The 24,054-nt window shown below is 40.0% G+C and overlaps 1 protein-coding gene across 1 annotated transcript in view; it reads left to right on the plus strand.

Annotated features, from left to right (window-relative positions):
• Nucleotides 1–401: 401 nt before the first annotated feature.
• Nucleotides 402–24,054, plus strand: part of LOC145398675 (tachykinin-like peptides receptor 86C) — a 364,809-nt gene continuing 341,156 nt past the window's right edge. The window contains exon 1 of the mRNA XM_080271480.1: nt 402–924. Within this exon, the coding sequence (XP_080127606.1) occupies nt 402–924 (523 nt within the window). The remainder of the gene's footprint in view (nt 925–24,054) is intronic.

Here is a 24,054-nt window from a genome sequence, read left to right on the forward strand (position 1 = left end):
GTTTTGATAAGTCTTCTAGTTTCTGTTGCAGTTACTTAACAAACTTTTTACAAGTGCTTTTGCGAGTTTGTAATTTACCCTCCTGATTAACCAACTACGATGACTGTACATGATTAATTGCTGTGGAAAAGGATCTCGTCTGTATGATTAATCCACTGGGCAATACGATTCAGGTGCAATAAAGTGAAATACTGGAAAGAATCTAATAGTGTTAAGTGTTGGATAATGTGAAAGTGTCTGGAAAGTGAGAAAAGAGTATGATGAAGCTTGCATGGCCTCGAGACATGATGCCATGGCCAACTGATGAAGTGATGAGTGGCACAAAGGTAACTGAAGACCCTGAGTACCCATTTGGTTCTTGAAGCAGTGGACGAGAGTCAGAACTTCAGCGCCTAGTTTAGATGATTCCTGTGGGGAGCGAGGAACGTTTACCAGATGAAAACGTCCAAGGCCAAGGCGGTGTGGAGGCGGGAGGAGCACCACCACCAGAAACGTTTATTCCTAGTGACCCTTCGTCGCAACAGCAGCAGCATTACCAGGAGGTCCTCACTTTCGTCAATTACTCTGAAGTGTACGCCGCATTTATCAGCTGCCTTGTCACCAAGTCGGACGAGCTGAATGTGACACTGGATGAAAACTTTTGGTTTCCGTTCATCTACCATACTTTCCATGCCTCCCAGGCCTCCAGCAACACATCCCACACCAACGCCAGTCATGTTGGATACTGGTGGGCCGAGCTTGGCGTTGAGGGTGAGGCTCTTGTGGAGGATATTCTTCAACACTGCTTGGTCCTATTCTCCATTTTGGCCACTCCTCGTCCCTACCTGTTGGAGTGGTGGCAGCAGTTTCTGTGGACGCTGGTCTTCGGGATGATGATGGCCATGGCCGTAGGTGGAAATTTGCTAGTGATGTGGATAATATGGGGTGAGTACTCCACGTGGATAAAGTCACATGTGGTTGGATGTGCAGATAGGTTTTAAACGGGGATCTCAGGTCTCATAACTTAACAATAAGCCATGTAAAATGTTGAGGATGTGATAAGTCTTTTCCAGCTTTTCTGTGAATGTGAACAAATCTTTCCAGATTTTCCAGGAATATTCAGCAGACCATGTAATTAATGAGGGTGGATGTCCACAAAAAGGAACAATTCGAGTAGTTAAACATCTGCACACGCACACAAATAAATATGCAGTCCAACAACTGTGCAGAGGTAAAGTTGAAGGCTGTGGTGGTGCCGTTGGTGGTGGTCTTGGTGCAGACAGAGGTTGCTGGGCCGTGGCAGATAGTGGGAGCAGATGCTGTCATGTTCCCATTGTAAACCACCTCAAATGTATGATCGAGACTGCGCATTTTTCACAATATTTCTGTGTTTAAGAAACTTCACTGCTTTTCTTGGCCTAACTAACTTTGTAGCAATCTTAATTTCGTGGATTTTTTTTTTTCCATACGTCGGATACAGCATTGCACAAAGACTTATGATCAGGAATCCTACTAGGATGAGTGCGATAGGAGCGTACATAAGAGGACTCAAGAAAGAGTAATGAAAGAAATGAGACGTCTGAGAATTAATAAGTCAGAGCTGCTTAGGTAATCAACCATGTCCAACTGACAAGAGGTAATGTTTACATAATCAATGGGAATGGTGTAAAATATATTAATAGGCATAAAGATTTCAAAGTTATGAGAATGAATGGCATAATGCTGGCATACTCGTTATGTAAAATGATAATTTGACTTTATAGAACAATAATCTATATACAGTATATGTACAGACCAGAAGCTTTGAGTGACTTGACAGGGACGTTATGACTTGAAACACTAACTAATAACAGATCACGAAAGTACAAATATTGCACATGGTCCAACAGTTCTTGGAAAACGGGTATACGAGTATCTGGAGTAAGTGCGAAGGAACATGCCAAGGAAATAGTCTTCACTGAGAGACTGCAGACTACAGCATTCCAGCAGGGAACAGCTGTGATAAAGAAGACACTAAAGAGAAACGCAGGACAAAGATGAAGAGACTATGCAAATGGCGAACACCAATATAAGAGGTCAGACGGAACAAAGCCAAAGGACATAATTATGGTCGTGAGAGACAAGGAACAAGTCGGAGTACACAGATCCAGTGTATTGGGAACCACTGAAGGGTACAGAAAAATTAATAAGTTGAAAGCAATCAAGTCTGAATGAGGAACGAAACGCAATATGGACCATGATAATCATGGTGAGGAAGGTAGTTTCTAATAGGATAGTTCTAGGCTGGGGAAAACGTATATAGGATCAAGAATGATGTTTGTTTGGGCTCAATTCAAGGATAATCAGAGATCTGACATCAGAACAAGGACTGTGGTAACATGACCACTGATAGATTCAACAAAAAGGTGAACAAAATTTTCAACTTGCATTATTGATGACTGGAAAGACCGATACAATGAGTCAAAATGGGTGATATAAAGTGTTTCTGTGGCAATATTATTCTTTAATCCAGTTTACAGAGGCATCAGAAAACTTGTTCAGTCGTGTACCCATTTAATTCATATATTTAACAATAACCTGTCAAAGTATTTTATGATGAACGTTTAGCAACCTGTTCTGTAGGAGATGATGTCCTCCGCCATCATAACATCAATCTGTGGCTTGATAAACCAGTGCCCCTTGGCTGAGAACCTCATCTCCATCCCAGTCACCCAGAGATGAGGCAAATGCTTCCAGCACCAGCAAGGCTGTGCACACTCTCGACAACATCTTACCTACAAAATGAATCCAGATTAATATTCAAATCAGCTGAGTACTCATGAAAGGTGGAGGACCATAAGAAACAGTGGGGCGAGTTGCTGAGAGAAGCTTCTGTCTATACTAATTAACAGGAGAAGTATAAGGCAGTGAAGGGATAGCAAAAGTAGAAGAGGAAGGGGGAACAGGAGGTGTTAGTAGAAGGTCCTGTGCGAGGAGAGCGTATGGAAGATGCAATACTGGGTGTTTCCTGACTTTCCTTCTATTTGATTATCTGGGAGTTCCCAGATCATCTGCATGGACCCATTTACTTCCAGACGACAAGTATTTAACCTCAAATTTCTCACCACGATGAGATAAACACACGGTGTAGACCTGTAAACTTCTCATCCAGCTTAGAAGTGTGCATGTGATTGAGCGAATGCAAAGTCTCCAACAGCAGTACTGATAGGTGTGTCAGAGCTATGTTGGAAGTGTAGCATGTCCTAGTAAGACTGCGCTTGATTAGCCCACATGTACAATCAAAGACAAGAGTCGTGTCGCTGTTTTGTCTGAAGGTGAAATGTAACACGTGAAACATTTTGAGAGTGCTAGCACAGTTACATATTCGTGGTTGGCCAGCCTGACCTCCTCAAGCTTCATATCTGCTGCCGATGAGATGACGGTACAAATGAACCCAGGAAATTCCAAAGTCTTAACATCCTTTAGTGAAAACTGCTGTGTCCGAGAGATGAAATGGTAACCACATTCGGTCAGGCGATGACTGCCTGGCCGTTACATCTTACATCTTACCAGAAAAAATCAGGCAATCCTAGGATATACCTTGGTATGGAAAAAGGGCAGGCAATATGCAATCAACTACCAGGGACGTGAGAGAGGACATTATATATATATATATATATATATATATATATATATTATATATATATATATATATATATATATATATATATATTTATTATTGGTAGGTGGGGGCGCTCACCATCCACTCACTTGATGTAGTGCTGCTCTCGAATGTCTGCCCTTTCCTTTCCTCCATTCTTCTTTCCATCCATCCTCTTCTGTTTTTCTTTCCTTCATTCTTTCCTCTTTCTTCTCCCTGCGGGTGACTTTACACTCCCTCTTGTGTCTTTCTTTCCTTCATTCTTTCCTCTTCCTTCTGCCTGTGGGTGACTCTATACTGAGTGACAAGCCAAATGGTTTCCTGTACACCAGGAAACCTTTTATACGCTGGGTGGTAACCATATAACCAAATTTTGGCTCCTGGTGGTTTAGTGGGTAATTATTGCACTCCAGGCGGACTGAGCCGTGAAGGTTTATATCCAAGGGATGGTTGGGGTTTATTGCTCATGTAATGCCACTCAGGGATGAGTGAGGCAGGTCACTCTCATCTTAAATACCATGACCAACTTTCCTAGCCCTGGGCTCCTACTCTCCTCATGGGGCAACGTAGGATTTGATGATGGATGATGGATTTTATATATATATATATATATATATATATATATATATATATATATATATATATATATATCTATCTATCTATCTATATATATATATATATATATATATATATATATATATATATATATATACACTCAACCCTCGGCTATCACGGGTTCCGCTACAGCGTATTTCACTATCACGCCTATATAAAAAAACTACCCAAATACCTTCATCGTGCACAAAATGCCTGCTATCGCCCACTGCAAATGTTCAAAAATTTCAAAAAGGCCAGGTTCCAGTGCTCTGCCCAGCCAACAAAAGCTTCACTCCATGATTGATTGTGCGACATCAGCGCAAGCCGGGCGCTGATTGGCCGTCCAACCGAGTCTCCTGCCCGCCAAATCATTCAAGTGCGCGCCCTCAGACCGTGAACAGTGATAGCGAGAACAATAACCTTTTTTATGATATGATCATGGCCAACGTACCCCCTCCCCGTCCCCCTACCATCACCCATCTTAATGCTGCGGCACCTGGCAGGGAAATAAAGATGAGGAAGAACCTAAGTTATGCAGAAAACTGGAAATGTGAAACTTATAGAGAATGGTGAGACCAAGTGAAGTGTGGGGAAGAAACATAACATCAATGAATCAACTGTGAGGGGTATTTACAAGAATCGTGATCACATCATAAAACATGCTCATTTTTAGACAATTATATATTAATATGTGGTACAAAAAAGGTATCTTAGGGGTAAATATTGAGGTCATGGCACCAATTAGAATTATTACCATAAGTTCTTCAATTCGGCTATCACGGTTTCGGCTATAGCGCAGCCATAGCGGGACCAATTGGGAGTGATAGCCGAGGGTTGAGTATATATATATATATATATATATATATATATATATATATATATATATATATATATATATATATATATTTAAAGAGGGAAACAAACCTAAACAGATAGTGGAAACATTCGGTGTAGGCAGTACCGCAAAAAGGTGGATTAGGCGTTTTCGGAAGGAAGAGACAATGGACAGCGATCATCATTCAGGTCACCCTGGTTTCAGCATACCAAAACAGAACTAGGAAATAATCACAGTGCTGGAAGGCACAACTTACAAGGAATGCTTGCTTTATGCCTTAAGGAATGAATTGCACCTGGAATGAAGCACATGAATGGTTGTGCCAAGACTCCGATTTTCTGGGTTATAAGTTCGACATCCAGCCTATGTGATTCATTTCGCCACTCATAACAAAACATTCAATTATCATTATACAGTGACTCTTTCCTCATACTTAAAATAGTTTGGAATTTTTAAAATAAAGCTGATAAATAATGACAAATGCATCTCAAAATCATCAACTGAAGTTAAGTAGATGTTCAGTGAAAAACAGAACTGATTTTAGAACAGTTCTTTAGCAAACTGAATTGCAATGTTCCTGACAGGACAGTAAAAAACAGAACAAACGAGAAACGGTTCATTTACATCAAGTAAAGCTAGCAGTCGAAAAAACACTTTACAGATGTTTCATTTAGCTCTAAAAAATACATTTGCATTCACAGGGTCGTCACCTGTAGCAAATGGCATCTTATGTCAGGTTCACCAATTGTCCAAATAACAACACAGATCAAAACTCGAGCCTTTCAACAGAAGTTTTCACCAAATTTCACGACATGACTTTCGTTTTTTATTGCACTCTGGAAGTCTTGTAGTCTCAGCTGCGCATAATCGCTTAGGTTGTAAACTGGATTAGGCGTTGAATGTAACAGTCAATAGAGCAGAGACTTATCACATTCGTATAATGAAAAAAAAAAAAAAAAAAGACAGAGCCTCGCCAATAGATTTGTAAACGGAGCTGTTGATTCAACCAGCAATCTGTGGTATCCATTCATTCCAACAGGTTCTCTGAGAACCCAAGTGCCTCAAGGATTCTAACACCTGACGATTTTGTCACTCTTCGAGGCCATTGGAGGCAGGATGACGCAGAATGCCTCTTCATATACTGCTTACAATTCTCAGTAAGGAGACTGTTGTTAAACTCGTAACCATTATCAGTAATTATGGTCGATGACGTAGTAAATGGGCAAATGACATGATCAGTGAAAGCACGTGCAACACTCCTAGCATTCGTATTTTGAATGAACACAAGAACACAATGACTTGAGAAACGATCAACAGTTACAAACAATTACTCTGCATTTGACTCTGCAAGGGGAAACTTAAGGAGATCAATTGAAACGGTTTTCCATGGCCGCAAAGGAACAGGATGTTCCAAGAGTGGAGCAGGTGATACAGATGACTATTTATGGTGATTAAAAGAAACACAAGAATTAGAGTGAACATTGATATCCTTACGCATTGTAGGCCACAGAATAAAAGACATGATTGTCTCAAACACTGATCTTTCCCAGGAATTGATGCTTGAGGTGTTATGTGGAGTACTGCAGGAATCAAATCAGTGGAAACGAGTTGACGTACTGTACTTCTTTATCAGGCGTGTCAACTACCGGTAAGGGCTGCCTTCCTATACAACATATCGTTGTCCAACATGAGCTCATCCAATAGCACTGGAAGAGTAGGTAAGGATGAGGGTATATGCTGACAGTAATGGACAGCATCCGAATAATGGGAGTGCAAGGAATGTCACTCGGCTGGCACGGTGACTCTGCATCTACATGGCGTGAAAGAGCATCTGCGACTCCACTAGATTTAACAGGCACGTAATCAGAGTTGGGCTGAAGTCTAGAACCATCGTGCTAGACGCTTTGTTAAATTTCTTCCTTTGAATAAATCACAAAGTGGCAGATGACTTGTTTGGATATGCACTGGGTATCAGTAAATTATATCCCTGAAAAGTTTGAGAGACCAAAGAACAACAAACGCTTCTCTCAGCAACACTGAGGGCACTGCATGATCAATTTGCATTCATATTGCTCCTAAGCCTTCACCAAATACGTCTGTACAAAGAAGGAAAGGCTTCTTATAATCAGGAAATGCCAAGACATGAGCATTAACGAGTGCTGTTTCCAGTGTTTCAATGGCATGGGACTGGTCTTGAGATCAAACAAAAGGTTCATTTTTTAAAGGTAATTAAGCATGAGGGGCGGCGATCTGTTCATAACCTTGAATAAATCGCTGGTAGCCACTTAGTCCAAAGAAACTCCTGACATTATCAGTACTGGTTGGTGTTGCGACGTTCGCAAATGCCTTAACCTTCTCATCTAAGGTATGAATTCCCTCAGCATCAACCATATGTCCAAGAAATTTACTTTTCTAATGCAGGATTTTGCAATTACTAAGCTTGACTTTAAGCCTTGCCATTTTGATACAATGACATTGTGTCAGATGCTCAAGGAATCATTAACTCACAAGAATGTTGTCATCTAGGTATGCAATGAGACAATGACCAATCATACTACTGAACATAGGATGGATTAACCTCATAAACACAGAGGGAGAATTTCCAAGACCATAGGGAAGTCTTTTGAACTGATGGTAGCGAGTACTGAATGCATATATAGGGCAAGATAACTCTTCCACCACTGCTTGCCAGTAACCAGTGAGGTCAGCGAACGTAAAAATAGTTATTCTCTCCGAGTCATTCCAGCAAATCTGTCAAGACTGGCGATGGAAATCGATCAGGTACAGTGACAGAACTTATTTCACGGTAGTCAGTGACGGGTCTGAACTAATTGCAACAACATTCTCTACGTTATCTCTATTGGTAGCTGTGAAGCAGGAGTTATGTATCCTGTGTCTCTGAATTTACCTGTGAATCGACAGGGTGTGAGTAGTTCATACCTAGCAGATAGAAACCATATACTTTAAAACAACCACAAGCGTGTATCAGATCAACAAAATGTTGAGTCGTAATATCACTACCATCCAAATATCTGCAGGATACCGAAGTTGATTTGTGACAGAAGTCAACTGTGAATGCATTTACTAAAACCTGCTGTGTTTCAATAGTTACCTTGCCCTTCTTGTAAAATTCTACGCCATCAGCACCACAAGGCTGATCGTTAGGTGGCTCAAATATCCAAGCACGTCTCACGTTCTTAATATTTTCGAAGGATAATTCTGATATTAATTTCACAGCATACCCAGAACCCCCCCCCCCAAAAAAAAAAAAAAAAAAAAAAAGATGTACGAACCGTTTCACAATTACCAAAGACAATTATACGTCCGTAGGACAGGAGACCAACCTGGTGCAGGGGAGGTTCATTATTAGGTAGGTTAGATTTACTTAGTGCTAATTTATGGAGGGGTTCTATGGTTCTTTTGCGGGGCTTCCCCCGACTGCTTGGTGGCAAGGGCACGACACGAGCTGGTAGAATGATAAGGATTCTAATGATAGGTGCAGTACGTACTGCCGCGTGTCCGTGAAAATGAGCTGCTATTGTATGGACTACCGGGCGACCATGAAGATGATTTACTATCACGAATGTCACCGTGTTCATCTGTAAGCCTCTTATAACAATGAACTGCTCGATGATCTGAGCGCAGAAAACATAATCAAACTGTTGCATTTTTACTTTGATCTGGCACGGCCATAAGCGGATCTATATTGTGACGCAGGTCTTGTACGCCACATGGACGGCGAATATTTCGTTGCTCAATCATTTTGTTTATTGGTGGGGCATAATACGTGTCCTTGACTCGGAGACGATAGGCAGGATCAGAAGAAATGGATGAGTAAGCCGCATAAATAGGCTGTCTTGCTGAAACACCAAGTTTCTATTCTGTCTGTCAAGCAGAGGGCAAGTCATCACCAAGAGAAAATTGCATCTATAAAGCAGTGTCCATTCTTCCCTACTAAGGCGATTATAAACCGTAGATAACTTAAGAGCAGTGCAGCTTTTTCTTAAGGCAGACTGGTTTTACCATTATCAACATTTTCCCACTTTGGTTGTGGCCACAGCTGTTGCGTCGAGCAAGGTATTTCTCTGGAGGGGCGTACTTATTCTATCGCATATTTTGCTGAACTCCATAGATTTGCCACAATATTGATCAAACGTCTCAAATTTATCCAAGAATTTAAATCCCATAAGAAAACTACTCACGAACTGTCTTTCTCTAGTCTACTCTTGAGGTATGAAATCTTAGCACTGTTACAAGTCTTCTGGTACTAATTTCTGATTTAACTTCACTTATGAAATCACAAACAGTAAAAGCAGGATCCATACTTGTGAATTTTGGACATGATCTATATTCCAAGATTCTAGGCTGTGGTATTGAGTAATTTTCAGGCTGAGCAGCCATGGTGATGAAAGTAGTAAAGGTAGACGTTGGAGTGGTGTCATGAGCACTGATTTCAGTTACAGCTACAGAGTGGTAGGAGAGGTTGGTGAATGAGAATCTTTATCAAAAGATAAACGAAATTTATGTGAAATAATAGGGGTAGGAAATGAAATATCTACAATGGAAGAAATAGTTGAAGCAAGAGAGATAGCTGTTTGATCTGAATCAATAGTTTGTGACTTAAGTGATGGAACACTATCTGGTTTCACATGAGATTTCACGCGTCTCAAACGAGTAAGACTGTCATGAGAGTGCTCATCTCCGGACGAAGATATGTCATCTGTTTCTGTTAATGTAAACTTCTTAATGGAAGGGAATATAATGAATAAGAAAGCTGGGAGAAATAGGTACAATGAAAATATGAAAGCAGATAATTTCAAGGACAGGGATAGTTTATTATAAAGATAAACTGGAATGTACTAAAACACATAACAGAAGGGATATATATGCAGAAAATGAGGAGTTCATATGAACGGCAAGGCAGGGAAAAAAATGTAAGTACGAGAGATCTAGATGAGAAAGATATTTAAAAGTTCAGTGATACACTACACTACGTTCATACACTTATAAGAAATGCATAAAAAATATTATTAGTCCAGAGATAAATTTGTCTAGTGGTGGGCAGAAGTCAGGAACAAGTTCTGCGCTGAATACTTTCATTCACCACAAAATCCTACAGAAGATGGTACGGTACATTCCCATAATAAGATCACAGTGAGTGTAGAGCAGGGAATATAAGGACGACACTGTGTGTACGTGATAAGTCCACACGCTCAGGTATAAGGGAAGATGTTAAGTACACACAAGGGCGTACACAGGGTTGTACACACACGTGCCGGTGTGGATGAAGGGGAAGACGATAGCAATAACCGTTTTGAACACTGTGGCTTCTAAATATTGAGGATACAGGTAATAGCATTAAAGGAATAGATTAAATGGATGGCAACAATTTCATATTGCGTATCAACTGGGATAAGCACATGGTACGGATGAGGCTGGAAGTGGACTGGATGAACAGATGGCAGAAATTTATATGTGTAACCCTGTGGAGGAATAGTATAACTAGTATCGTGGGGGATTGGATGTAATATGGAGAGATACGACTATCAAGAGTATAAATGCACAAACTTAATATTAGGGTGAAGGGGTTGTTGTTGTTGTTGTTGTTGTGAAAGAGATATAAGAAAAAAATACCAATGATTTATACTATTGCTGAGGCATAAGATGAGATAAAATATGTATAGATAAAGTAAATGATGACGTGAAAGAATGGGATAAATATTTGCAAAGATGGACATGATAAAAATCTCCGTACCATAAAATAATATATTTTTTGGTTGAAGGACATTATATAGTAAAAAAAAAAAAAAAATTTTCCAGAAGTTCCAGGTAATTATATCCATGTATGAAATGGTAATACACTCGTCATGTGAATTTTCTGGGTTGAGTTCCTGAGACAGTTAAAAATGATCAAAACATGGCAGAATTTTAAGGATGTTAATCTTGTTAAGAACTTGGACAAACATTAATAGGCTTGTTAACCCTCAAGACAGACACTAAGATAGAAATAAAAATAGCTTGTATGAAAAAGATATATATTTGGATGTAAGGAAAGATGTTTCGAAAGGATAGTTATAAGCCAAAAAAGAAAAAGAAAAAAATATTCAAAAACGTGATGGCCATATGTGGTGGGGAAAAACGTTGATCATTTGGACTACCATATGGTGAGTGTATGAGATGGATAACTGTGGAAGCTGCAGCTGACGGATCGACTAAATCATGGAAATAATGTGCTGTATATGAACGAATAGATAGTGACTTTTTTACCCTTTCCCTTTATACGATGGCTTATTACATAAATTATCTTATTTTAATTATCTCCATACGACTCTCCTCAGCTGAGAAAGGACTTGTCACTGAAGGCAGTATATACGACATTAAAAATTTTCTCTAGTACGGAACTCCCTGATCAGAATAATATAACTGAGAGAGTAAGCATAAAATGTAAAATACGTCATCGGATTGAATGGATAATAATGAAAAGAAAAAAATAATACATTCTGAGAAAATAAAAGCATTCTCTCATCCCATGGCGTCCTCCACAAGTAAAAGAATTATAACACCGATATCTTTAAATATATTTTGAAATAAGTAGACAGGGGGTATCAAGTGAGTAGTAGTTCGGGGAGTTAATGAACTTTGAAAAAACTGGAATAACTGATGAAATATGGGGTTTATACGGTACGAGGTGTGGAGGGACGTAAAAGAGAGGGATACAGGTGCAGTACATTACTATACTTCATTTCACCAAGTTTGGCACCATCAGTGATGTCCTCAGTGCCTGTAGTGTTCATGTAAATCATTTAGACTAAGTGAACCTCTACCTATTACCCTGAGAACCAATATAAAAGGCAATACAAAAAGGTATATCCAGTACTGAGAACCCTTATCAATGCTACAGGTGTTGAGGACATCGCTGATCGTGCCAGACTCGATGAAATGGACTATAGTTGGTGAACAGGTATGGTGCACTGGGAAACCACAATCTCTAGCCGACCCGGCTTGAGGCCGGAGATTAGGACCGGGTCTTTTCTGTAAGGGTGGCCCACTCTATCACGGAGTAACACTCACACGCACTGTACACGCGTAATGAACCAATCGAGGCTTGACTCTGTCTTCCAAGTATAATTTATCATGCTAGATATCATGCTACGCAAACTTATTATGGCTGTATAGATGACAATATGTATTAGTTTACTGCATTTTATTCCCTGCAATATCTTCATTAAACATGGTCACGACGGAAAAATATCATAGCTTTTATGAAATTTGGAATCAAACGAAGCACTTCCAAACCACCCAGTGAATCCACACAACTGTTTCAGCGTGTGTGTGTGTGTGTGTGTGTGTGTGTGTGTGTGTGTGTGTGTGTAATTCACCGGGTCGGTCAGGATCACTTGATGGTTGTGATCGTCAGCTTTTACCCTCCCGGAAGGGAGCTGAGAGCTCATATAGTCCGATCTAAGGGCAAGGCTGTGATCTTCACACACGCACACACCCGTCCCCTTGCTCAAGGGGGACAGTAACCACCCACTTCGTCAGTGAAACTTTTCGCAACCTGAGCGAGGCGCGAACTCCCGTCCACCAGTTGGCAAGCGGGAACGTTACCACTGCACCAGCGAGCGGTGTGTGTGTGTGTGTGTGTGTGTGTGTGTGTGTGTGTGTGTGGAGAGAAGGGGGATGCAGGCGAGATGAGAGCTATCATACTCTTTTAGTCATTGTGTGTGTGTGTGTGTGTGTGTGTGTGTGTGTGTCTGATTTATAACATCGTTTCATCCTCAGCAACTGCGTCATGAAAATAATTTACCACATACCGTCGGAGACAAATCACCCACTGGTCATTGTTAGCCTCGTCCCGGAGCACACTGTTTCCCTCACAGCCATAATCCATCCTTATTTCCAAGAAAGAAGGACGACAATTACCCCTTGAGCACTCGTATCCACTCTGAAACGGAAGACCTTCCTCATCAACGTTCTTCTACCTATGACGTCAGGTCGCTTCGGATCTTCATGTAACTTCAGCGTGTAGGAGTTTTCCCTCACGTACAGTTGCTATGACGATATTTTGCAATCATAATCATCATCATCATCATCATCATCATCATCATCATCATCATCATCTAATCCAGTGTTGCCCCATGAGGAGCATACGAGTCCGGGACTGGGCAAGTTGGTCCTGACATTTAAGATGAATGACCAGCCTCACTCATCCCTGAATGGTATTGCTTGGACAATAAACCCCAACCACCCCTAGGATATTTACCTCCACAGGTTCAGTCCGCTTGGAGCGTATGGAATAAAAAAGGAAGGCATCCAAAAAAAAGCAGTATTATATTAATAAATATTGTCACCTGTGTATATTAATATACTGTATATTGTCACCTGTGTATCCATACTTTGACTGGTTACGAAGATATACAGAAGAGTAAAAGGGGTAGAGCAGACACAGACAGCAAAGCTTCGAAGGATTCATAATTTGCTTGTACTGTACGTGCGTGAATTGCCTGGTGAGAGTCAGAGTAGTACACTGTCCAGAAAGAACCCTGTCCTATTCTCCGTCAACGACCCGGGTGGGCTAGAGATTATGGTTTCTGAGTAGAGTTACTCATAAAAGAAGTGGTACCTCACTGGCCAGTCCCTAGATTTAACACCTACCACACCCTCCTGCTCTGAACATGTCGTGGTGACTAAATGGCACTACAACAGGGCAGACTGGGAGGGACTCAGTATTTTTTTTCATGGATGTTCCTTGGACCTCCTTTTTCTCCCAAGATGCAAATTCCACATTGGGCCACATACAGGATTTCATTAAAGTCGGCATGGAAACATTCATTCTACATCATAGTTACAGAAAAAGATGTAATTTTCCTTAATGGTTTGACCACAATTGTGCTAGAGTAACAGAACATAAAACAATAGCCTATAACACTTATACAAGGACCAAAACCAAAGAAGCCTTTAACTATTACAGAAATATCAGAAACCATGCTAAAACTATCTTCAGTCTTTCTAAATCAAACTTTCTACATAGACAGGCGAACAAACTACTAAACAACCCAAATGATAACAAAATATTCTGGTCTATCCTTAATTCATTCAAATCTAACATCACTGCCTCCTCTTCCATTCCACCTTTACAGTCCCCCAATGGAAATCTAGTAAGTGATCCACGTGGAAAAGACAAACTTCTTGTTGACTTTTTTTTTAACAAACTCAACCCTAAATATAGAAAATTACAATATTCCTGTGCTTGATTTTGATTCCCCTCAAACACCTCCTTTCATGATTCACACCAGATACATACAAGCTGTATTACAGAATCTCTCAGCAGACAAAGCTACTGGTCCAGATGAAATCCCTTCAATAGTACTTAAATATTGCTCCTCAGTGTTAGCTCCTGTATTGGCAAAATTGTTCCACTTATGCATCCGTACCTCACGTTTTCCAGCCTCTTGGAAAGAAGCAAATATCCATCCTGTTCCTAAAAAGGGGGCAACTTCAGATCCATCAAACTATAGACCAATTGCAATAACTTCCATTCTTGGCAAAGTTTTTGAGACGCTAATTAACAAACATATAATCAAGCATCTAGAAATCAATAAATTAAAAAATGATCTGCAGTATGGATTTAGACAAGAACGTTCAACTATAGACATTCTTTGCCTTCTTACCCATCAGATTAACAAAACAATAGACCATCACGGTGAAACACACACAATAGCACTAGATATATCAAAAGCATTTGACAGAGTATGGCACCGGGCCTTATTGTCTAAGATGTCACACTATGGCCTTGCATCACTGGTTCCTCTAATTTCTTCTTACCTTCATAATAGAAAAATATGGGTCATGGTAGATGGTATTTATTCTCAGTTTCATTCCATAAATGCTGGCGTACCTCAGGGATCAGTTTTGGCGCCAACCCTCTTTCTCATTCATATAAATGACCTCCTATCTGTCACTCAAAACCCAATCCACTCTTATGCTGATGACTCGACCCTTCATAGTTCTTTCACATTTAGTACCTCCTTTACACAATTTGATATTATAAATTCCCAAATAAACAGCTATTTCTCTGAACGAGGACCTTTCTAAAATTAATCAATGGGGACAAACAAATCTGGCCTCATTTAATGCTCAGAAAACTAAATACATTAATTTCTCCAACAGAAAGAATCCCTCATATTCTCACGTAATTTTAAATGATGTCAATATTCCCATATCCACTACATTTGATATAGTAGGTGTTACTCTAAACCTCAACCTAAGCTGGACAGCTTATGTTAAATCTCTTGCTAATAATGTTTCCAAAAAAATGGGACTTATGTACAGAGTTCGTGAGTTCTTCACTGACGAGGAGACGGCCACAATATACTAAAGTCATGTGCGTTCTCAGATCGAATACTGTTCACCACTGTGGAGTGGATGTGGAGCGGTTGCATTAAGGGAGTTGGATAAAAATCAAAATAAAGCCATTAGATTAATCAATAATCCTGCCATCACGCAAGACCTTCCTCCATTATCAGTGCATGGAGATGTTGCCTCTTTAGCATTATTTTATGGATATTTTTACTGTAAGTGTTCAGACGAACTGGCTTCAATTGTTCCCCCTCTTCACATTTTTTCCCGAAATACTCGGGCAGCTGGGAGCGCCCATGAATTCACACTACCTCCCTCGGAATGTAGAACCTCTGCTTATCAAAATTCATTTATCCCCAGAACTACTACTCTCCGGAATTCGCTTCCTGGGAGTTGTTTCCCACAAACATTTGATCCACTTCAGTTTAACTCCAGTTGTTATGGGAATTTTATGAATGGAGGATGCCTTTAGGCACATGGACTTATTTTATTTTTCCTTTGTTTTTCCTTCCTCCATGCATTATTTATTGAAAAAAAAAAAAATGGTAACACTGAAGGTCTTACTGCTTCAGGTGATTCGGATGGTGATCTGAGCTCTTATATATGAGTGAACCACGGTTTCTGATATGTTTTCAAATCCTGGTAGCATTCGCAAGCGTGAAAATATTCATCATGATATCGTTCTTATTACAGATATCATGATAACATCATATTGGAAGCAGAGAAGCCTTATTCCGTAGAAAGATAGTTTTTAAAAATGCACTATAGCATTTTTTCCACAATAAAACGTACTGACCAAGCATTTCCTCATGAATTCCTTATTCTTATAACATAAATCGTACCATAATTCATGGTGACACTACTAACTGAGAGCTGCCATGTCAGAACATATATCAGGAATTTCATTAATTATATCTGTATTGACCAGGATCCTACTAACTTGTTAGACAAAAATTCCTTGAGGTTACGAAAATTTAAAAGCAGCATGCATCATGATGGCCAATTTTAGGCAAACTATGTATGTATGATGTAGTAATGACTCCCTGTTGACATATTTGTAGAATGATGTATTTTGGAGACTTTTAAAAATACATATGATCTCGATGACCACGGTTAACGCATCTGGATTCGATTGAATGATGTCATATTACATGAACTGAACCAACGTTAAACAAATGTTGCTAGAACTATTTTGCTAATCACACAAAGGGTAAAAAATAATACACCCAGTAGGCTAAGAGTGCTTGCTCATTTCATTGACAGCACTATACTCACCTCGTGAGTCATTACGTGTCATGACGTGTTTTTATTACAGTGACATTGTTTGATTTCATAGGCTATGGCACGTTTATGATGAAGTATTTAATGTTACTGTAGTGAACTGATGGACTAAATTAGAGTTTAAAAATACATAACTGTCATGTTTTGTGTGATACTCAAGACTGTGCAGTCTCTTATCTTTCAAATATCGATTTCTGTTCACAGTAGTTGACAAGCTGATTATGAAACACAAGAATTATTAAAGTGAACTGGGTAATCATCACTGTTAGAAACGTTATTACTGTATTAATAACCCTCTGCTCACTCCACCCAGTACCCATTTCAGCCCTAGCAATACACAGATGACGTCCCTTCCCACCAATTTTTCTCATATGGGTTTAATTGCTATGTGGGTATCACAGTAGTCGAGATTTTGTTTTTCAATGAAGGTAGAGCCTGATATTGTCGTGGTATGTGATTTGGCACCACAAAGTCATGGAGTGAATGTTTGTCTGTCTGAAATACTCCCTCTCCCCCCCCCCTCCAAAAAAAAAAGGTTCATGTAGATGAAAGAGCTCAAGACTTCTAAATGAGTTTGGGCGTGAGTGAAGGGAGGTGGCAGTTCCAGATCACCCTGTATCATGGTCACACGTCTACCACGTTTCAGTTTTATAGCTTATAACATTTATTTTCCCTTTGTTGCTGACATACATGATATGCAATAGGGTTCAATGTGATTCACGTCCAGGATTTTGTGACAACAAGCCAGGTAGGTTGACTATGACTGTCCGTACGTGCATACATACTCACTCGCATAAATGCAGTCACGTATGTATTCTCACATATACACATGCACGCACGGACAAACAATAGTCCAAATCAATGCTATTTTCCTTGATTATCTGATGGTACTATCTATCTATCTATCTATTGCCAGACGCCTCAATCCCGTTTGGGGTGGCCACAAACAAATCGCCTCCACGTCGTCCTGTCCCCCGCCATTTCACTGCCCTGCTCCCAACTCACACCTCCCTCTCTCATATACCTCTCCACCCCATCCCTCCATCTCATCCTCGGCCTCCCCCTCCCTCTTCCCCCCTCCACTTCACTCACATACACTCTCTTCGTCAGTCTTTCACCCTCCATCCTCTCCACATGGCCAAACCACCTCAGTGTGTTCCTCATAACACTTCCTATCACATCCACATCCACACCTCAACGCTCCTTTATATCCTCATTCGTCAGCCTGTCTTTCCATGTGACTCCACAGGCTCCTCTTAAATAACTCATTTCCACTGCTCTCACTCTTGACTTGTGTCCTTCCAACAACATCCAAGCTTCAATTCCATACGTTAGAGTTGGTATCACAATACTGTCATGTAGTAACTTTTTCACTTCCATGCTCACTTCCCTGTTTCTTATCACTGCTTTCAAAGAACCAGCAACCTTTCTTCCCTGCTGTACCCTTTCAAGCACTTCACCCTCCAAACCTCCATCCTTACTCATCACACTACCCAGGTACTTAAATGTACTCACATTTTCCAATTCCTCACCATCCAACCTCGCTGTACATTCACTGACTTCACATCTCTCAAAGACCATCACTTTACTCTTCCCTACATTTACCTTTAGATTCCGTTTCTTGCACACTCTCCCAGACTCATCCAACAAGCCTTGCAGCTCCCCTTCGTCTTCACTCAACAACACAGTATCATCTGCAAACAACATTACAGGCCTCGGCGACGGGGTGTGTAGCGCGTGCTCCAATCAGTTTTCCTGATCTTGATTCATCTGCGGGCGTGACTCCTAAGAATAAGAGGTAGTGTGTGATCCTTTCACGTGAATTTACATGTTCCCACCCTGTATTCGTTCTCTTAATGACATTTATTAAATTTCTCATTCACATTGACAGCCACTGTAGTACAGTTTCTATGCACATTTCATTCGGCACTCCAGAAAGCGTTCTCCATCTTTACCTATGCGTGAAGCACAGGATGGGGGTAGGTCAGATTTTTACCGATATAAAGGCATGTTCATCAGCCCTTGAGAGTGGTTGCCTTTCATGACCTTTAAAACATGACATGCAAATATACAGTACAGCAGAACGGCCCGTCGTATCAGAAGCTGTGGAAGTCGAATCTTACAGTGCAAACATTATCATTGTTTTATGCACACACACACACACACACACACACACACACACACACACACACACACACACACACACACACACACACACACACACACACACACACACCAGGCTTTGATGGATAGAACATGAACCCATTCCTTTTTAACAAATACAGTAATCCATTACCTGATGCTTAACTCTGAATATGGAATAATTCTGATATCAGAAGTTATGAATTCCCATACCAGTTATGCCACCAAGTTTCCCTCAACGTTTGAAGAGTTTCGAGTATTAGATGCATTATCTATAGGCAATATCTTCAGATAATATCACAGGTGCTAAAAGCAATGGTCATTAGAATAAGAGATGGCTATCCCTGGATTATACTGACCGATTAGAAAGACATGTGAAAGATACATTATTTAATGAAGGATTCCCGTGTAATTTTCTTTTCGAAATGTATTGCTTTGGATATTTCCTTAACCATATACTGATCGTTGCTTAAGTTGTCCATTACGATTAGAGAATTCCCTAACTATGATGTCAGAAATACGGCGAGAACAGCTGGCACTTGGCATTCATTGGACACAACCACACAGTATTCGACAAATTTATTTACTCCAGTACTTAAAGTGTTGTCATATGATAAGTATATATACCTATCATTTGTCTTGTATATCCTAGGTTATACTATATCCAAGTGAAAAATTACCCACTTCACATCGATGGCAATTGTTCATACTGCTGTTAATCTTAATTATGCTGAGTAAAATAACATTAAATAAAGGTGTCATCGTATTCTTACGTTAATATTATAGACAAAAAAGGTAAATGTAAACAGAGAGAGAGTACGTAATTATTATTGTCATAAAAATTAATATGCCAGTAACATACTATACTGGATACTTTTGGGTGGGAAGACGCGACATATAGATACAGTACACTAATTATGTAGTTGTTTGATGAAAAGACATGCCCGGTACTTTGATATAATTATAAGCTGTGCATGTTAATATTGTTCTTGAAACTCGGGTTAATTAGTAATCTTCCATGACACAGATGTCGCAGAAATTCGTGATACGTTTATGAAAAATTATATTAAATTTTAATAATTACACCTAATTGAAAATGCTATATTTATCTCCATGAATACAATAAAATGTCAGCAAATACATCCGTATTAAAATGCAAATAACTCGATTATATTGTACATCAGTCTACACATTCAAGTAAAAAGGAATATCAAAAACATGAGTTCTTCATTTGGGGAAAAAGTAAGATTCCAGTAGCATATTGGCATCAATAGTGGCAGTGTAAGTATAAACAGATCCGACTCACCTATTGACAAAATCTGTGTGATCATATAGAAAGGTGAGGAGTATAACAGAAAGCGGTAAGGCTCAAGGATGTAATGTCATGCTATGTGCATCTTTAGTAATTCACAGACCTTATGGTTAATAAAGACTAAAATCGAAATATTAATGATGCCACAAGTACTAAGGATCATTCAAGAGCAAGCTAGAGCAAAATAGGGCATAAACAGTTGTTGCAAATAAAGAGAAGTCCTTGCTGAATACGGTCAATGACTGTCAGTGTACATGTAAAGTAGATATTTCTGGTCTAATTCTTACGCAAACACCAATTTTCTTATATAATTATATCTAACCTACACAACATTAATCCCACAAGCCACTGCCAATAGTTGGAAAGGCGAACGAAGACATCCCATTCGTCTATCTATCTATTGCCAGATGCCTTAATTCCGTAAGCGGTGGCCACTAACAAATAGCGTCCATGTCGCCCTGTACCCCGCTATTTCACTGCGCTGCTCCCAGCTTACACCTCCCTCTCTCATATACCTCTCCACTCCATCCCTCCATCTCATTCTTGGCCTCCCCCTCCCTCTCCCCCCCCCCTCCACCTCACTCACATACATTCTCCTCGTCAATCTTTCACTCTCCATCCTCTCCACATGGCCATAACACCTCAGTGTGTTTCTCCTAATGTTTCTTATCACATCAACATCCACACCATGATGCTCCTTCACATCCTCATTTGTCAGTCTGTCTCTCCATGTGACTCCACATGCTCCTCTCAAATAACTCATTTCCACTGCTCTCACTCTTGACTTCTGTCCCTCCAATAAGATCTCCACTTCCATACGTTAGAGTTGGTATCACAATACTGTCATGTAGTATATTTTTCACTATCATGCTCACTTCCCTGTCTTATCACTGTTTTCAAGGAACCAACAACCTTTTTTCCTTGTTGTACCCTTTCAAGCACTTCACACTCCAAACTTCCATCCTTACTTTTCACATTACCCAAGTACTTATATGCACTCACATTTTCCATTTCCTCCTCATCCAACCTCACTGTACATTCACTGACTTCACTTCTCTCGAAGACCATAACTTTACTCTTCCCTACATTCACCTTTAGATTCAGTTTCTTACACACTCTCCCAAACTCATCCACCAAGCCTTGCAGCTTCCATTTGTCTTCACTTAACAACACAGTATCATCTGCAAACAACAGTACATGGAGTTTCCAAACACTGCCCTCTCTCATTAGGGCCACTCAAACATCCACTGCCCTATCTTATATCTCCTTTATAACCCCCATCCATATACAGATTGAACAAACATGGAAACATGACACATCTCTGTTTCACTCCAACCTTTTAGTAGCAAAACTCACTCAGTTCACTATTCACATGCATTGCAGCCTTATCACCCTCATATATGCTCTTCGCAGCACTCAGCAACTTCCCATCTACTCCATATATTCTTAATACTATCCACAATCCTTGTCTATCCACCCTGTCATATGCTTTCTCCAGATCCATGAAGGCTGCATTGCCTTGTCTAGAATCTTTTCCACTAAAGATCTAAGAATGAATATCTGATCTACACAACCTCTTCCCTTCCTAAAACATCCCTGTTCTTCTCCAACTAATTCCTCTGTTGTTTCCTAACTCTCTCAATAAAATCCTGCCATATGCTTTTCCTATTACACTAAGAAGACAAATGTCCCTGTAATTACCACACACTTCTTTTTTCCTTTTTCCTTTGTACAAGGGAATAATTATACCTGGCTTCCAATCCTCCGGGACTCTACCTTCCTCCCAGGCCAATCTGCACATCTTCCACATTCATTCTACTACTTATCTCTACCCCACGTTTTAGCATTGCACCACACCCTCCATCACTTCCTGGGGCTGTCCCCATTTGACTTTTCATTGCCTCCACAACTTCCATCCTACTGATTTCTTCCACGCTTCTCACATCCCTCCGTCTCCCAGGCATTCCCCAGCTGCTTATACACTCATTACTTTCATTCTCTATGTACAATTCCTTAAAGTGTTCTCACCATCTGCTTACTTTTTCTCCTTTCTCCACTAGTAATCTACCATTGTCATCTTTCACTCCCCGACTAACTTCCTTGCCACCCTGTCTAACTCTCTTTACCTCTTTCCAGAACATCCCATTCGTCTCTTGCAAATTATCAGTCGTGGGAATGGTCCATTCATCTCCGATACCCCAGTCCCAACGATCATGGCCCACACATTCTCAGTTGCATTTATACAACACCCTTTACTTGGCTGGTTAACTTCTTCATATCTGTGGTCCGTATTTTATTTTTAGTACTGACAAGCCATTCAACTTAAAGAGGTCTTCTGGAATTGAAATTTCAATGGAAATTGCCTGAAAGCCCTCATGAATATGGTTTCTTTCGTAGAGTGAGTGCAATAATTTATGGCAGTAAAAACAGGCAGCCCTCCACCTAACCAAGCACATATCCCGCACCTCCCTGCACACCTAACCAAGCTCATAACTGCCCTCACCTCCCCCCACCCTTTGTATAACAATGGGGCAGCAGGTCACATTGAAATCTCTGAAAATATATATATGTATTTTCTACTTCTTCATTATAAAAACAAAGACGTAAGACACAGCATTCTACCTAACAAACGGCACTATTTCACTATAAGACCTATAACTATGTCAAATTTAATGACTCTGTAATGACTACTTTTTAATTTTACGCTTCAGACTACTTCTGTATGGTGCATCTAAATCTCTGAGAATTAAAAAAATAAAAGACACAGCTTTCTACCTATCAAAAGGCACCCGTTCTCTATAAGACACATAACTATGTGAATTTCACGACTCTATAGTGAATATTTTCTGAATTTTGGCTTCAGATTACTTCCATAGAGTACACTGAAATCTCTGAGATTATTATTATTTTTTTAAACAACTTAAAACACAGCATTACACCAATTAAAAGGCACCAGTTCACTATAAGACACACAACTATGTGAAATTTCATGACTCTGTATTTAATACTTTCTGAGATTTGTTCCAGAAACGAAATCTCTGCGCCACCTATTCTTGTTGATCCCAGTGATAACAATACCCTCCCTCTGACTTCGTCAGCTGGAGGATAAAAATGGCATTCTAACAAAGGTTTCTAAATATTCCCTAACAATATGGTTGGTGCCAAAAGTGACAGATCATGCACAAAATATGAAGTTTGGAATGGCATTGTTACGAATAGAGGCATACTGTATGTGCTTAATCATAAATATACTTATCTCGATACGACATACTTATCTCCATTATTAGTCCGTTAAATCAAGAATTTGTTAACCTTGTTTCTCCTACTCTGTGAAGAAGCCACGACTTCAGGAGGATATAGCCAATCAGATATCGATGGAAAAACAATTTTCATTAGAAACAGACAGGCAGTCTTGTAATACAGTTGCAAGTATTAATATTGTACCAGTAAAAAGATATGCGGCTCTTACATTATAGACCTTTTCCAGTGACTTCATAAAAATCACGTGGTTTTGTTTACGGCTCCATATTGGACAGCAAACTCCTCTCAGTAATGACTGTGCAGACAGGGCTGTCAGAGATTTGACCTGTTTGATATATGCAGAAATCTGAATCAACACCACCAAGATCTGTGCTGGAACAAGATAAAGTGTTTGAGGCTGGACGCTTACACCATATCTAGGGAGAAATTCACCCGTTTCAAGTACGGGAGACCGAAACCAGATCTCAGATATGGCGATCTCTATCACTGTTTGGTGAACATCCCATGAAAGTTCACCGGGCCATCTCTTAAGGTAAATATGTGTAATATATCTAGCTGGAACTGACACACAGTTCTTGTAAATCGTCTTGGCAATCAGTAAATTGTTGATGTGTGGCCAAGGGGAAAAGGATTGTTTACACTGACTGG

Source organism: Coenobita brevimanus, chromosome 46 (assembly GCF_032717465.1).
Source record: "Coenobita brevimanus isolate Jiangsu-jjx chromosome 46, ASM3271746v2, whole genome shotgun sequence".
NCBI lineage: Eukaryota > Metazoa > Arthropoda > Malacostraca > Decapoda > Coenobitidae > Coenobita > Coenobita brevimanus.